General features: G+C 48.9%; 2 protein-coding genes across 2 annotated transcripts; both read left to right on the top strand.

Moving 5' to 3' along the window:
• Positions 1-436: 436 nt before the first annotated feature.
• Positions 437-4,205, top strand: LOC308552651 (uncharacterized protein). Its single transcript, XM_081127851.1, has 5 exons — positions 437-546; positions 1,724-1,759; positions 2,930-3,064; positions 3,438-3,515; positions 4,065-4,205. The coding sequence occupies exons 1-5, from the start codon at positions 489-491 to the stop codon at positions 4,103-4,105; spliced, it is 348 nt and encodes a 115-aa protein (XP_080983977.1). The 5' UTR covers positions 437-488; the 3' UTR covers positions 4,106-4,205.
• Positions 4,206-11,692: 7,487 nt separating this feature from the next.
• LOC308552814 (uncharacterized protein) lies at positions 11,693-15,461 on the top strand. The gene is made up of 5 exons (XM_081128195.1): positions 11,693-11,802; positions 12,980-13,015; positions 14,186-14,320; positions 14,694-14,771; positions 15,321-15,461. Exons 1-5 carry the CDS (start codon positions 11,745-11,747, stop codon positions 15,359-15,361), a joined length of 348 nt encoding a protein of 115 aa, XP_080984321.1. The 5' UTR covers positions 11,693-11,744; the 3' UTR covers positions 15,362-15,461.
• Positions 15,462-16,582: the final 1,121 nt, after the last annotated feature.

Raw genomic sequence — 16,582 nt, forward strand, 5'->3', positions numbered from 1 at the left:
ACTTAGTCTGGAGGAACCTTCAAGTCCCTGCTCTGAGTCCTCTGGAGATCTAGGCAAGAGGCGGGCAAAGCAGTCTCCCAAGCCCCCAACCTCCTCCTGGAGGGATGCCAGGACTAAGAGTCCTACCAGTACTCTCAACAGACACGCTTTAGAACCTCCTCAAACCAAACCTGCTCTGCCTTCTGTCCCTTGGATGCCAGAGATGTGAACCCAGGGGGCTTGTGGGGTGGAGAAGGAAGGAGATGACTGAAAGTCAGTAGGGAAAGGATCTTCCTGCAAGGATGCCAGGTGTCAGCCAGTCCCAGTTCACCCTTGTTGACTTAGCAGGTGAAGACCTGGTGAAGAAGGGGAGGAGGAGGGGAAAGTCACACCCCTCCAAGCTTGTTCCCCATTGGCCCTTGGTATCCTTAAAAGGGCCCAGCCATCCCAGCACTGTATTCCGGACCCTCCAAGGATTCTGTGGTTAGACCCAGTCCTGATCCTCAAGCATGAGACTCGCAGCTCTCCTCCTTCTGACAGCTCTGGCTGGGACCCTGGTCTGTGCCCGTGAGTATGGCCCTCCCCCTGCACCCACCAGAGCCCTCACAGTCCAGGGCAGCCTTAGCTTCTGTCTTCATTCCTCTCTTTCTCTCCCAGTGCTGTGCTGGCTTCTCCTGCCTCTGCAAATGACCCTTCCCCCCAATTCTCCACATGTGGCCTCAGGGAACCCCCTGGCCCTGCCTGCTCCCTGGCTCATCTCTTCACGCACCCTCCTTTACCCACTATGATAGTCACACTGGCCTTCTTGCAGGGCCTATGCGCCACTGCATATGACTGGGCAGGTTGTCCCCTGCACAAGGGTGCCAGGCAGGGGGGATGGGGGCTGAAATCCAGCCCATGTTCCACTTGCTAAGCGGTGAACCCTGCCCATGGCTGTCTCTCCAGATTCCTTTGCCAATTGCACAAAAGCACTCTTTGGGCCAAGACAACCATGCAATTCCTCAAACTTTGGGACCTTCCTTCTTGCTCTTCCCGCTGCCTGGGATGCTTTACCTCTCTCTGTCCCCTTCCCTAAGCCAACTCTGAATGTCACCTGACCAATGCTTTCTCATCTGTGAAATCTCATATTAGGTATTAGTTCTTCAAGAAAGTCTTCCTCAAAAAAAATCTATGAAGGACCAATGACACCTCGTTTGCCCTTATTGCACCAGCACATCTTGGAACTAAATAATTACATAATAGAATGTTAGCTCACTAGGTGGGGTCTTGTCCCCCTTCTTCATCAGTGAACCTCCTCCACTTAGCAGAGAGCTTCTCATAGACGGTGTGTTGAAAGAATAAGGGGAATTAGAGCTAGAGACCAATCCCATAAACCACTCGGGTGTGGCCCAGTGGCCCCTGCACTGCCACCCTCCACCACCACAAGCCAAGCTGGCTCCTTCACTCTGTCTTAGGGACAGCCTCAAAAGCCAGAAGCAGGTCAGGAGGAGGCGAGTTCTCAGAGGAATATTCCACTTTTCTGAGGAGAACCTGCTTCAAAAAACTGCAGGAGGAGTTAAACATCAACATGAATGTTCTGATGGGCCCTACTGGTGTGACAGAAAGACATGTTCAACCAACAGGGAAATCTGTCCCCCCTGAGTCCACAAACGTTCCTGAGAGCTCAGGACTGGGAATGGGAGGGAGGGCGGCTACAGTGTGGGTCACATTCAGTCCTCACTGTCATCTCTCTTCTCGGTTACAGAAAATACCACCACCGGTGACGCGCAAACTCCGAGCCGTGAGTACTTCTTGCCCTCTGGTCCCTGCCCTGGGGGAAAGTGGAACAGCTGGGATGTCAGTGGAGGCTGGGGGAGGGACTCAGGGGGAGGGCCTGGGTCCTGCCCGTGGTGGTAACGGAGGAGCATGGATTGGAGTGGAACAGGTGTAAGGAAGAAGTAGGGAACCCATACAGGCAAGAGTAGTGGGGAGAATGGGAAGAAGGCTTTTGTGAATAAAAGAGAGAAAAAGATGAGCTTAAATAATAAGTTCAACATCCCACGAGGGATTCACACCTTTGCCCACAAACAGCTCTCGTAAGTACAAGCTCCTTTGCGAGGTGCCCACTATCCGGCCTTAGACCCCACTCCCACCCCTCTTTTCCCTGCCTCTCCTTCATGTACCACCGACGTCTGCTAAGTTGAACTTCTTTGCATTTCACCCACCTGTCCCACACATGCCTTCCCTGGAGCTCTTGCTGACTCACTTCCTGTCCCCAAGGAAGCCCCTTAGAACATCTTCCCTGCCAAAATCCTGCCTTCAAGACCCAGCTTTTCTCTACTGTGCTCCCTGATTACCCCCGCCCCCCGCCCCAATTCCTCCTCAACCCAGTCTGTGACAAGTGCCCAACCCTGCCCATCTTCTGAGAGGCTCTGTCTTAGTCCATTCAGGCTGCTCCAACAAGTAATCATAGGCTGGGTTACGCAACAGGAAGATATTTCTCATAGTTCTGGAGGTTACAAGTCTGAGATCAGGGTGTCAGCATGGTCAGGTTCTGGTGAGGACCCTTTTCCAGGTTGAAGACTGCCAGCTTTTCACTGTACCCTCACATGGTGGGAAGAAGGGGAGAGAGATGTCTCTGGAGTCCTTTCTACAAGGGCACTAATCTCATTCACGAGGGCTTCACCTCATGATCTAATTACCTCCCTAAGGCCCCGCCTTCTAACATCATTCCACTGGAGGTTAAGAGTTCAACATATAAATTGGGGAGGGGGACACAGACACTCAGTCCATAATGGGCACATAGTGGGTAGAAATCCTATCTCCCTTAAGAGGGAGGGTTATGCTGTGTCACTTCTATATCCTGGCACCCAGCACATATTAGGTATCTGAGGCCCTGCCACCCATTCTTAAGGCGGGGGAAAACCAAACACTTGACTTTGCTAAAATCAACAAATCGGTGTGTTTGTAGCTGAACCTGAGACCACAGCTCCAGAGAAATCTGCTTCAGACGAAGAGACAACCTCAGAAGCAGCCCAGGAGACTTCAGCGACAACTCAGAAGACAACCAGGGTCCCCATATGGAAGCAAAGACTAGGTCCCCTGCGTAAGTTTCTGTCTCTATACCAGACAGCAACCTGGAGAAGTCTCTGGCAGCAGTTCTGCATAATGCCGCTAGGTGCAAAGACAAGCCCAGAAGAAGCAGACATTCATCCATTCCCCTGAACACAAGGCACAAATGGGGTGAACACTGCACCCACAAACAGAATCTCTGCAGTAGTATATTTTGCAGCCTGCACTATACATGGCTTATTTCCTGGCCCACCCACTTTCCTATGACAGAGAAGCTGGGCCCCTCAGCGAAACATCTCCACTTTAGGAATTTATATAGAGATAATGGAGGAAGGGAGGAGGAGGTGGGAATTCTCTTTAAATGAGGTGGCTTTTCTACTGATGTGACTCTTCTGCTCCAAAATTAGACTCCGCGATAAACAAACGTCTCGAAGAAGCAAAAAAGGCCGCTAAACCAGGAGGAAAAGCGGAGAAGATAATTCAAGGTGAGTACATCCCAAGGCAAAGCCTTGTGGGAATGGGAATACTCACCTCCCACGTCCATGGTGGGAGGTAGGAGAGGTCATGCCCCATCACCACCTTACACAGGAGACCTGGAGCTGCCTCAGCCCCTCCCCATTGAAGCTTCCTTCATTTTGTGCCTTCAAATGGCTCAAATTTCTCATTCACAGTCAAAATGCATGGTTGTCTGATACCAGATGCCCCTGGGGTCCTCCCCCCAACCTTCCCACTGCAGAGCCTGCTCACTTCTCCTCCTCTCTCCCCTGCCCAGATTGGGGGAGAGGGCTTGTCCTTCTGCCTCTGGTGAATCTAACCTCCCTCCCTCTGATGTCTGTGTCGGGCCCCCAGGGGTACAGTGAAGTTGGAAAGAAGATGGAGTTGAGGAGGGTGGAAGGGGTGAGTGGCGCCTGGGGCTCTTCACGTCTTATTCATATTCTGTTCCCTCTTCCTCTCCTTTCTCCTTCTTGAACTCCCTCTCCCTTTGCCTCTTTCTTCCCACCTTCTTTCCTCATTTTTTCCTGTGGCTATCCTAGATATCCAGGATCGTCTTTCCAAAAGATTCAAATTCAGTTAAAGCTGTAATGAGAAGCTGAGAAATGATGCCCAGGAGCACCAGGTTTTAAGTTTGCAGCCTAAAAGAAGAGAAAAAAAATGACTATTAAACTGAAAGCATCAAACTTTGAGTGTGTATCTGTTTTCCTCGAATAGAGGTGGGGTAAAAAGCCAAGCCAGGAGCCCACGGGATAAAGATGCCCCCGTGAGACTTCAGCAGGCACCCCAGCCCTTCACTCTGATCCACAGCCTCCAGACTCAGGTTAGACAACACAGGCCTGGCAACTTCTTGAATTCACAGCTGCCCCTCACCCGTGTCAGCAGGGGCTGAGCCTCAGTTCCCAAACTGGTTGCCTCCGTATTCCTCGCTTCCCCCGCCCAATGCCATTTCACTGTGCATCAGAGTTTGCTGAGTGAGACTTTTCCCATGGCCCTGAAACTGGCACTAGAGCCCATAGCCAGATACCACAGACCACACATGAGTACCCCACATTCCATGGAGAACTTTGACATCTGGAACCTTACACCACCTTGACCTCCACCCTGGGACTGACAAAGACTTAAAAAAACCAGCCCTACCCTAATCAGCCTCAAGACTATCATTCCCTGTCCTGCAGAGGGGACTGGCTATGTGGGAATGCATGCTCCTACCAAAGAGGGTTTTCCTGCCCACCCTGTGGAAGAAGGGGGAGATGCTTCTCCTACCCTCCAAGTCAAGGGAGGGGCTATCAGAATCGCTCATAGCTTGGAGGTTCCAGTCCAAGAAGAGACTGGAGTCACTCTCCTCAGAGGCATGTTTGCTCTAGACTGACCTGGAGCTGCCTGGACTGAAGTCAACCTCTGTCCCCAGGCATCAGGAATATGGTAGTTGGGGAAAACTAGACCACTATAAACAGTAACCTAAACTATGATGGTTCAAACACAGTAAGTGTCTATCTTTCTCATGTACCAGATTTGGGATAAGGGAGCAGTAGTCAGTCTTCTCCATGAAGTCATTTAGGGAATCAGGCTGGAAATTTTTCTGCCATCTGCATTACCTGGCATCAAGGTCACTGTGTCATCTTCATCATCATTCCAACCACAAAAGAGGGGAAGAAGCATGCAGCAGATTGGAGGTCTGTCTGAACTACACTAGCAAGTGATACATGTTGTTGGCATGAACTCAGTCTCATGGCCACACTTAACTGAGAAGATTGGTAAATGTCTGGCAGGAAGATGATCAGAATGACTGTGGGTGTCCCCTGCATCAGCTTCTGCCGCAGGGATGAATGAACAAAGAAATTAGTGCGGGCTTATCATCTGAAATTTCTGGAGGCAGGAAGTTTTCCGTGGTAGTCCATGGAAGAGATACAAGAAGATACACCCACCTCAGTCTCCTGCAACCTCTGGAAGGCAAGGAAGAGAACTCTGGATTTCCCATTGCTCCCATGAATGTATTTAGAAGAGGGGTCAAAGGCCAAGAGACTACATGGGTTCTCCAGGCCAGAGGAGGGGAGGCAGCACCTGGTGAGAGAGTTGAAGTGTGGGTCACTGGCAGGGCCTAAGGGAACTGCCGCTCTTGAGGGGTTCCACAGCAATGGCAGGAGCTGGGGTAAAACTGAACACCATCCATCCAAAACTGAAGTCCAGCGTGCCGTGCATCAGTGGGGGACCTCAGAACAGCAGATGAATGGAGACCATATCAGAAAGAAATCAGGATTTCTCCCCTCATTGACAGTGACCAGTTATCTCAGAATCTCTGCCTGCCTGCCTGCCCTGCCTCACCTCCCCTGAGAGTCAGAACCAGAGCCTACTCCTTTCATGTCTGCTGGGAAGAGGAAAGGAGGAAAGGTTTTAAACAAGGTGGATTCTTAATAACAAAAAGAACTGAAAAAGTGTGGAATCTGCTCAATGTGTCATCAAAAACCGGAAAGGGAGATTAGACAGTGCATATTTGGAAGCACTATTTGCAAGGCGGGGGAATCCACCAAGTCCAGAGTAGTCAATAAACCGTTGTTTCCAAAGATAATGTTAACCCACAAGGACCAGGATTTGCCATCATGGAGACAGTCAAGGACTGCACGCCCATGTCTAAAGGGGTCTTGTGTCATGTCTACTAAAAATTCAGCTCCAATTCTCAAAAAAGTTCAGGAAAAACAGAGAAAGAGACAGGGACAAAGATAGAGAATGATAAAGTGAGCATGAGTAAATGTTAACATGTGGAGACTCCCGTCCCCAGTGGACCTAGGAAGAGTTTTGTTGCTTTGTTTGGTTTGTGTTTTGTGTGTTTTTTGCAAATTCCCTGCAAGTCTGAAGTTATTTCAGAATAAAAAGTAAAACTATTACATAAAATATATAAAAAAGAAGAAGAAAGAAAATCAGGAGATTTCACATGGAAATCCAGATGTTGGATTTTCCTTGAAGAACTAAAACATCTGGCAATAATCAGCTTGAGGGAGGGGCAGCTGACCACTATAGACAGGACAGACACACTCCAGTTTGCTCCAGTTCTACCACTTGCTAATGTTGAGGTGGAGAGGCATTTAGCATTAATCATTGCACCTGCACTGTTGTCAGCCTTACACCTGGCCTGCCTGGCTCATTTACGTTACTTGCCTAACTCCTGTAGGCATTGAAATTTGCAACCCCAAACCCTGGCCTTTGACTCCAAGTCCCTATCTGGACATTGCCAAGTGAAGTAGCAGGACCACGCGGGATCCATGAGAATTGCTTAGACCAGGGCAGGAGGAAGCTGGCTCTCTGTTCTTTGAGGACTTGCTCTGTGGCTCCCTGGAGCTTACCACTTCACCTGTGAAACCAGGAAGAGAAAATAAGAGTTCTTCATGTTAAGGTCTGGAAAAAGCTTTCTGAAGTTGCACTTTTATTTTTCCCTCTAGGCCCTACCTGATGTTCACCAGCCTTTCAAAATTAAAATATCAAAGGGTACTGTGATGGTTTATTTTATGGATCAACTTGGCTAGGCCACAAGTGCCCAGATATGCGGTCAGGCATTATTTTGGATATTTCTGTAAGGGTGTTTTTGGGTAAGATTAACATTTAAATCAGTGGACTTTGAGTAAAGCAGATTGCCCTCCATAATATGAGTGGGTCTCATTCAATCAGCTGACGGACTGAATACAACAAAAGACTGACCTCCCTGGAGCAAGAGGGAATTCTGCCAGCAGATGGCCTTTCGACTTGAACCACAACATAGGCTCTTTCCTGAGTCTTCAGCCTGACAGTCTTCAGACTCCAGATTTGAGGCTAGCCAGGCTCTATAATCATGTAAACCATTCCTTCGATAAATAAATATATACACACGCACACACAATTGGTTCTGTTATCCTTAGAGAACCCTGACTAGTGCAGATAGTGATTAGTTAAGACTAGAGAAACTTAATGTTACAGCACCCTAATATCTATTGCAAATTGGAATTTAATATTCAAGCAGAGAGTTGTGGTTGATAGCACAGAACCTGGAACCAGAAAGTCCATGTTGGAAACCAGCTATGCCACTGTGTGATCCTGGACCACTTCCTTAACCCACCTTTGCCTTAGTTTTCTCATCTGTAAAGTGAGAGTAGTCGTATTTATCTCATTGGGTCGTTATGAGGGTTAAATGATATTAAAATGTATAAGTCTCTGAGAACTGTTTAGCACGTATTACATGCTGCGTGTTTGTTAAAGTAGAACTGGTGTTTTAAAAGCTCTACTTTATTGCTTTCTCTTCACACCACCCCCACTGACCAAGGTGAATGATCAACGGCAACAGGGGAGTATGGCAGAGCTTGGGTAACCCCACAAGAGCTCAACAGAGACCACAGCAGTTCAGGGCAAGATGGTCTTGTAGACAAAACTGTGACACTGTGTCTTGAATGTGGGAATTATCTACTCCAGGGACTCTGGGTCACTTCTTCCCTTTGCAGTCCCTGCTACCCCTCCTACCCCAGGACAGGGTTTCACACACAGAAGGGAACAGGGAAAAGACATTCAGCACAGGTCAGATGGGGTGGGGTATATCAGTCAGGGTTCTAGCAGAAAACAAATGACATTCAGAAGGGCTTTTCAAAGGATTCTTTAATGAAAAAATATATTTATATATATTCACAAAGGTTCAAGTAAGGACTAGCAACAGCAGGAAGCCATTACCATCCCTAAAACTGAAGCAGCACAGGGAGAAAATGGTTTTCCCTGAGACCAGTTAGGAGAAGCAGCTGTGAAACCAGGGCCACTGGATAGAAGCTATACTATAGTCAAAGCATAGAGCAACACTGCCATTGCCACACCATGCAGTATTAAATATTTGTGGATAAATAACCAATTATTTCAAAACCTAGTAGTTTAAAACAGCATCACTTCTTATATCACGGTTGCTGTGGGCCAAGAGTCCAGGTGCAGCTTGGCTGAGTCCTCCACTCAGTCTCTGACAGGACTGCAGTGAAGTTGTCGTCAAGGCTATGAAAGGGTCCACTTTCAAACTCAGTCACATGACTGTTGGCAGGATTCAGTTCCTTGAAGACTGCTGGACTCAGGGCCTCCATTCCTCCCTGGCTGCAGTCTAAAGCTGCCATCAGTACCTTGCCATGTGGGCCTCCCCATAAAGCCACTCACACCATGGCAACTCGCTTCACTGGAGCCAGCAAGCTGAGCAGATCCAGAGAGAGAGAGAGAGACTAAGCAAGACAATAGTCACAATCCTTTTTTATAATTAATTTTTATTGACTTTGTTGGGGTGACATCGGTTAATAAAATTATATAGGTTTCAAGCGTACAGTTCTATAATACATCATTTGTGTATTGTATTGTGTGTTCCCCATCCAAAGTCAAGTCTCCTTCCGTCACCATTTATTCCCCACTTTACTCTCTTCTACTTGCCCCCACCCCCTTTCCCTCTGGTAATCACCACACTATAGTTTGTGTCTAAGAGTTGTTGGTGTGGGGTTTTTTGCTTAATCCCTTCCCCTTTATCGCTCAGCCTCCCAAAATCCCTCCCATCGGACAGCTGTCAGTCTGTTCTCTGTATCTATGAGTCTGCTCTATTTTGTTTGCTTGTTTGTTTTGCCCATTAGTTTCCACATATAATCAAAATCATATGCTGTTTGTCTTTCTCTGACTGGCTTATTTCACTTAACATAATACTCTCCAAGTCCATCCAACAGTCATAGTCTTTTATAGCCTAAGCTCAAAAGTGACAGACATCCCATCACTTTTGTCGTTTTCTATTTGTTAGAAGCAAATCACTAGGTCCAGCCCAAGCTTAGACAGAAGAGATTACCCAAGGGCATGAGTACCAGGAACTGGGGATCTTTGGAAGCCACGTTAGAAGTCGGCCTAGCACACATGCCAAAGCAGGGAGCGAGCAGGAGGAACAAACGTCTTGACCAAATTCTCTTCCCATCCTCTGATCGCCCACCAGTGCCTGTCATTGTCCAAACTCAACCAGAAGCTAGAGGCCAGGGAAGCCCAGGTGACACAGCCCACAAAGGTCATCCTTCCAGACCAGGGAAGAAGTGGGCAGACACTAGATCTGAGGCAGGAAGGGGAGGGAAGTAGGATGGACAGAGAATTACCAGCACCTGAGAAAAGACACAGATGGGCAAACTTACAGTCATCATGGAGGTCAGATACCCTAGAAGACAAGACATCACAGAGGACAGCCGTCACCCAGATACATGAGGTGCATCTCTTTTCTTTAATATACTCATCCAACTCTTTCCCAGGCCCTATCATTTGGGATAACATTGGACTTGGGCCCTGTCATAAAGTTATGAAAATTTCCTATAGAGCAAGAATCCCCACCTTTCCCCTCCCCCCACTTATGTCCATACTTGCTTTTTTCATTCCTGTAGCAAAGAGGAGGATTGGGAGAGGAAAGGGAATGAACAATGACATTTGGAAAGAACTTGCTCTATGACAGCTCTAATATTGATGCCAAAGTTCTCATTTCCTCTTAGAAAAAAACTTGTGCAAATATCATAGTTTGCTTCTGTTGGCTTTTTTAATATGCTCAGGGAGACTGGGATCTAGAGTCAGAGCTTCTCCCTGTATTGTGTAAGGATGCACACACCCTAGAGCACACATAAAGAAAATGTTCTCCTGTCCCTCAGCCCTCCCCATCACCTTCAAGGCTCCTCAGATGGGCAGTCAGTTGCCAAGTCCTATCCCTGTGTTAGTTCAAAGCATTCTTCTTCACCTACTGACCACCATTAGATGCCAGATAAATTTCAAATATCAAACCACACAGGGAGTTAGTGCGGGAGCAATTACTTTAGCCCAGGTCCCACACCCCGTGTCTGAAGCAGATCAGCTGCCCAAATGTGATGATCATCTTATCTGGAGGTTAAGGATGGGTGAAGTGGCCTGAAAGAGCTCACTCCTCATGCCTATAATGTCCCACCCCTCTACCTCCTCAGGAGATTAATGCTCTGAACCCAGGTACCAAAACACCTTCATGTCAAATACTTCCCAATACCCCCTTCTCTGCCTCAGAGTATCCATGAGGCAGAGAAGCCTGCAGGACCACCCAGAGCCTGGTAAGAACAAACACCCAGCAAATGGAGAACCACAAATTGGTATCTACTACCCTATTCTCCACTCATGAGCTCCTCAAGTGGCTCCTGTTTCTTCTCAGGTCCATTTGATTTAGCATTTAGCACCAGTCTGATCAAACCTACCCAGAAAGATGAACCCTCTTCAAGTTCAAGAATCCCACACATCTCCATAGAAATGTATTGTCTATAAAATGCTTTGCCATATGTTATCTCACCACTCTCCTGTACACAGGAGCCACAACTCCTAGATGACAAATGAAAATCCTAAAGCTTTTCAGTGTATGACAGTACACTGTCTTATGTATATGACAAAGCCAGAACTCAAATCCAGGCCCATTCATGCCCAGCTCAGGGGAGGAAGAATGCCCAAGTCAAAGAGAATTATCTGCTTTTCTGACCATGGGTCAGCTTCAGTGAATGACAATCTTCCTTTAACCAGGAGATCCTCTCAGATGTGGGATCCCATTGTTTGGGCCTGGACATAGAGGTTGACAGGGGCCAATGTGGGGCTGGGGGTGTTCCTCCTATGGGGAAGACAGGGTCAAGAACAGAAGACAACTGTAGAGAAGGCTCAAAAGGATAAAGGAGCCATGAACTCAGTCCCCAAATGTTCTGCATGTGGCCTCCCCAGGGAACAGGGCTCACTTAGTCTGGAGGAACCTTCAAGTCCCTGCTCTGAGTCCTCTGGAGATCTAGGCAAGAGGCGGGCAAAGCAGTCTCCCAAGCCCCCAACCTCCTCCTGGAGGGATGCCAGGACTAAGAGTCCTACCAGTACTCTCAACAGACACGCTTTAGAACCTCCTCAAACCAAACCTGCTCTGCCTTCTGTCCCTTGGATGCCAGAGATGTGAACCCAGGGGGCTTGTGGGGTGGAGAAGGAAGGAGATGACTGAAAGTCAGTAGGGAAAGGATCTTCCTGCAAGGATGCCAGGTGTCAGCCAGTCCCAGTTCACCCTTGTTGACTTAGCAGGTGAAGACCTGGTGAAGAAGGGGAGGAGGAGGGGAAAGTCACACCCCTCCAAGCTTGTTCCCCATTGGCCCTTGGTATCCTTAAAAGGGCCCAGCCATCCCAGCACTGTATTCCGGACCCTCCAAGGATTCTGTGGTTAGACCCAGTCCTGATCCTCAAGCATGAGACTCGCAGCTCTCCTCCTTCTGACAGCTCTGGCTGGGACCCTGGTCTGTGCCCGTGAGTATGGCCCTCCCCCTGCACCCACCAGAGCCCTCACAGTCCAGGGCAGCCTTAGCTTCTGTCTTCATTCCTCTCTTTCTCTCCCAGTGCTGTGCTGGCTTCTCCTGCCTCTGCAAATGACCCTTCCCCCCAATTCTCCACATGTGGCCTCAGGGAACCCCCTGGCCCTGCCTGCTCCCTGGCTCATCTCTTCACGCACCCTCCTTTACCCACTATGATAGTCACACTGGCCTTCTTGCAGGGCCTATGCGCCACTGCATATGACTGGGCAGGTTGTCCCCTGCACAAGGGTGCCAGGCAGGGGGGATGGGGGCTGAAATCCAGCCCATGTTCCACTTGCTAAGCGGTGAACCCTGCCCATGGCTGTCTCTCCAGATTCCTTTGCCAATTGCACAAAAGCACTCTTTGGGCCAAGACAACCATGCAATTCCTCAAACTTTGGGACCTTCCTTCTTGCTCTTCCCGCTGCCTGGGATGCTTTACCTCTCTCTGTCCCCTTCCCTAAGCCAACTCTGAATGTCACCTGACCAATGCTTTCTCATCTGTGAAATCTCATATTAGGTATTAGTTCTTCAAGAAAGTCTTCCTCAAAAAAAATCTATGAAGGACCAATGACACCTCGTTTGCCCTTATTGCACCAGCACATCTTGGAACTAAATAATTACATAATAGAATGTTAGCTCACTAGGTGGGGTCTTGTCCCCCTTCTTCATCAGTGAACCTCCTCCACTTAGCAGAGAGCTTCTCATAGACGGTGTGTTGAAAGAATAAGGGGAATTAGAGCTAGAGACCAATCCCATAAACCACTCGGGTGTGGCCCAGTGGCCCCTGCACTGCCACCCTCCACCACCACAAGCCAAGCTGGCTCCTTCACTCTGTCTTAGGGACAGCCTCAAAAGCCAGAAGCAGGTCAGGAGGAGGCGAGTTCTCAGAGGAATATTCCACTTTTCTGAGGAGAACCTGCTTCAAAAAACTGCAGGAGGAGTTAAACATCAACATGAATGTTCTGATGGGCCCTACTGGTGTGACAGAAAGACATGTTCAACCAACAGGGAAATCTGTCCCCCCTGAGTCCACAAACGTTCCTGAGAGCTCAGGACTGGGAATGGGAGGGAGGGCGGCTACAGTGTGGGTCACATTCAGTCCTCACTGTCATCTCTCTTCTCGGTTACAGAAAATACCACCACCGGTGACGCGCAAACTCCGAGCCGTGAGTACTTCTTGCCCTCTGGTCCCTGCCCTGGGGGAAAGTGGAACAGCTGGGATGTCAGTGGAGGCTGGGGGAGGGACTCAGGGGGAGGGCCTGGGTCCTGCCCGTGGTGGTAACGGAGGAGCATGGATTGGAGTGGAACAGGTGTAAGGAAGAAGTAGGGAACCCATACAGGCAAGAGTAGTGGGGAGAATGGGAAGAAGGCTTTTGTGAATAAAAGAGAGAAAAAGATGAGCTTAAATAATAAGTTCAACATCCCACGAGGGATTCACACCTTTGCCCACAAACAGCTCTCGTAAGTACAAGCTCCTTTGCGAGGTGCCCACTATCCGGCCTTAGACCCCACTCCCACCCCTCTTTTCCCTGCCTCTCCTTCATGTACCACCCACGTCTGCTAAGTTGAACTTCTTTGCATTTCACCCACCTGTCCCACACATGCCTTCCCTGGAGCTCTTGCTGACTCACTTCCTGTCCCCAAGGAAGCCCCTTAGAACATCTTCCCTGCCAAAATCCTGCCTTCAAGACCCAGCTTTTCTCTACTGTGCTCCCTGATTACCCCCGCCCCCCGCCCCAATTCCTCCTCAACCCAGTCTGTGACAAGTGCCCAACCCTGCCCATCTTCTGAGAGGCTCTGTCTTAGTCCATTCAGGCTGCTCCAACAAGTAATCATAGGCTGGGTTACGCAACAGGAAGATATTTCTCATAGTTCTGGAGGTTACAAGTCTGAGATCAGGGTGTCAGCATGGTCAGGTTCTGGTGAGGACCCTTTTCCAGGTTGAAGACTGCCAGCTTTTCACTGTACCCTCACATGGTGGGAAGAAGGGGAGAGAGATGTCTCTGGAGTCCTTTCTACAAGGGCACTAATCTCATTCACGAGGGCTTCACCTCATGATCTAATTACCTCCCTAAGGCCCCGCCTTCTAACATCATTCCACTGGAGGTTAAGAGTTCAACATATAAATTGGGGAGGGGGACACAGACACTCAGTCCATAATGGGCACATAGTGGGTAGAAATCCTATCTCCCTTAAGAGGGAGGGTTATGCTGTGTCACTTCTATATCCTGGCACCCAGCACATATTAGGTATCTGAGGCCCTGCCACCCATTCTTAAGGCGGGGGAAAACCAAACACTTGACTTTGCTAAAATCAACAAATCGGTGTGTTTGTAGCTGAACCTGAGACCACAGCTCCAGAGAAATCTGCTTCAGACGAAGAGACAACCTCAGAAGCAGCCCAGGAGACTTCAGCGACAACTCAGAAGACAACCAGGGTCCCCATATGGAAGCAAAGACTAGGTCCCCTGCGTAAGTTTCTGTCTCTATACCAGACAGCAACCTGGAGAAGTCTCTGGCAGCAGTTCTGCATAATGCCGCTAGGTGCAAAGACAAGCCCAGAAGAAGCAGACATTCATCCATTCCCCTGAACACAAGGCACAAATGGGGTGAACACTGCACCCACAAACAGAATCTCTGCAGTAGTATATTTTGCAGCCTGCACTATACATGGCTTATTTCCTGGCCCACCCACTTTCCTATGACAGAGAAGCTGGGCCCCTCAGCGAAACATCTCCACTTTAGGAATTTATATAGAGATAATGGAGGAAGGGAGGAGGAGGTGGGAATTCTCTTTAAATGAGGTGGCTTTTCTACTGATGTGACTCTTCTGCTCCAAAATTAGACTCCGCGATAAACAAACGTCTCGAAGAAGCAAAAAAGGCCGCTAAACCAGGAGGAAAAGCGGAGAAGATAATTCAAGGTGAGTACATCCCAAGGCAAAGCCTTGTGGGAATGGGAATACTCACCTCCCACGTCCATGGTGGGAGGTAGGAGAGGTCATGCCCCATCACCACCTTACACAGGAGACCTGGAGCTGCCTCAGCCCCTCCCCATTGAAGCTTCCTTCATTTTGTGCCTTCAAATGGCTCAAATTTCTCATTCACAGTCAAAATGCATGGTTGTCTGATACCAGATGCCCCTGGGGTCCTCCCCCCAACCTTCCCACTGCAGAGCCTGCTCACTTCTCCTCCTCTCTCCCCTGCCCAGATTGGGGGAGAGGGCTTGTCCTTCTGCCTCTGGTGAATCTAACCTCCCTCCCTCTGATGTCTGTGTCGGGCCCCCAGGGGTACAGTGAAGTTGGAAAGAAGATGGAGTTGAGGAGGGTGGAAGGGGTGAGTGGCGCCTGGGGCTCTTCACGTCTTATTCATATTCTGTTCCCTCTTCCTCTCCTTTCTCCTTCTTGAACTCCCTCTCCCTTTGCCTCTTTCTTCCCACCTTCTTTCCTCATTTTTTCCTGTGGCTATCCTAGATATCCAGGATCGTCTTTCCAAAAGATTCAAATTCAGTTAAAGCTGTAATGAGAAGCTGAGAAATGATGCCCAGGAGCACCAGGTTTTAAGTTTGCAGCCTAAAAGAAGAGAAAAAAAATGACTATTAAACTGAAAGCATCAAACTTTGAGTGTGTATCTGTTTTCCTCGAATAGAGGTGGGGTAAAAAGCCAAGCCAGGAGCCCACGGGATAAAGATGCCCCCGTGAGACTTCAGCAGGCACCCCAGCCCTTCACTCTGATCCACAGCCTCCAGACTCAGGTTAGACAACACAGGCCTGGCAACTTCTTGAATTCACAGCTGCCCCTCACCCGTGTCAGCAGGGGCTGAGCCTCAGTTCCCAAACTGGTTGCCTCCGTATTCCTCGCTTCCCCCGCCCAATGCCATTTCACTGTGCATCAGAGTTTGCTGAGTGAGACTTTTCCCATGGCCCTGAAACTGGCACTAGAGCCCATAGCCAGATACCACAGACCACACATGAGTACCCCACATTCCATGGAGAACTTTGACATCTGGAACCTTACACCACCTTGACCTCCACCCTGGGACTGACAAAGACTTAAAAAAACCAGCCCTACCCTAATCAGCCTCAAGACTATCATTCCCTGTCCTGCAGAGGGGACTGGCTATGTGGGAATGCATGCTCCTACCAAAGAGGGTTTTCCTGCCCACCCTGTGGAAGAAGGGGGAGATGCTTCTCCTACCCTCCAAGTCAAGGGAGGGGCTATCAGAATCGCTCATAGCTTGGAGGTTCCAGTCCAAGAAGAGACTGGAGTCACTCTCCTCAGAGGCATGTTTGCTCTAGACTGACCTGGAGCTGCCTGGACTGAAGTCAACCTCTGTCCCCAGGCATCAGGAATATGGTAGTTGGGGAAAACTAGACCACTATAAACAGTAACCTAAACTATGATGGTTCAAACACAGTAAGTGTCTATCTTTCTCATGTACCAGATTTGGGATAAGGGAGCAGTAGTCAGTCTTCTCCATGAAGTCATTTAGGGAATCAGGCTGGAAATTTTTCTGCCATCTGCATTACCTGGCATCAAGGTCACTGTGTCATCTTCATCATCATTCCAACCACAAAAGAGGGGAAGAAGCATGCAGCAGATTGGAGGTCTGTCTGAACTACACTAGCAAGTGATACATGTTGTTGGCATGAACTCAGTCTCATGGCCACACTTAACTGAGAAGATTGGTAAATGTCTGGCAGGAAGATGATCAGAATGACTGTGGGTGTCCCCT

Source organism: Miniopterus schreibersii (genome assembly GCF_964146895.1).
Source record: "Miniopterus schreibersii genome assembly, chromosome: 2".
Classification (NCBI taxonomy): Eukaryota; Metazoa; Chordata; class Mammalia; order Chiroptera; family Miniopteridae; genus Miniopterus; species Miniopterus schreibersii.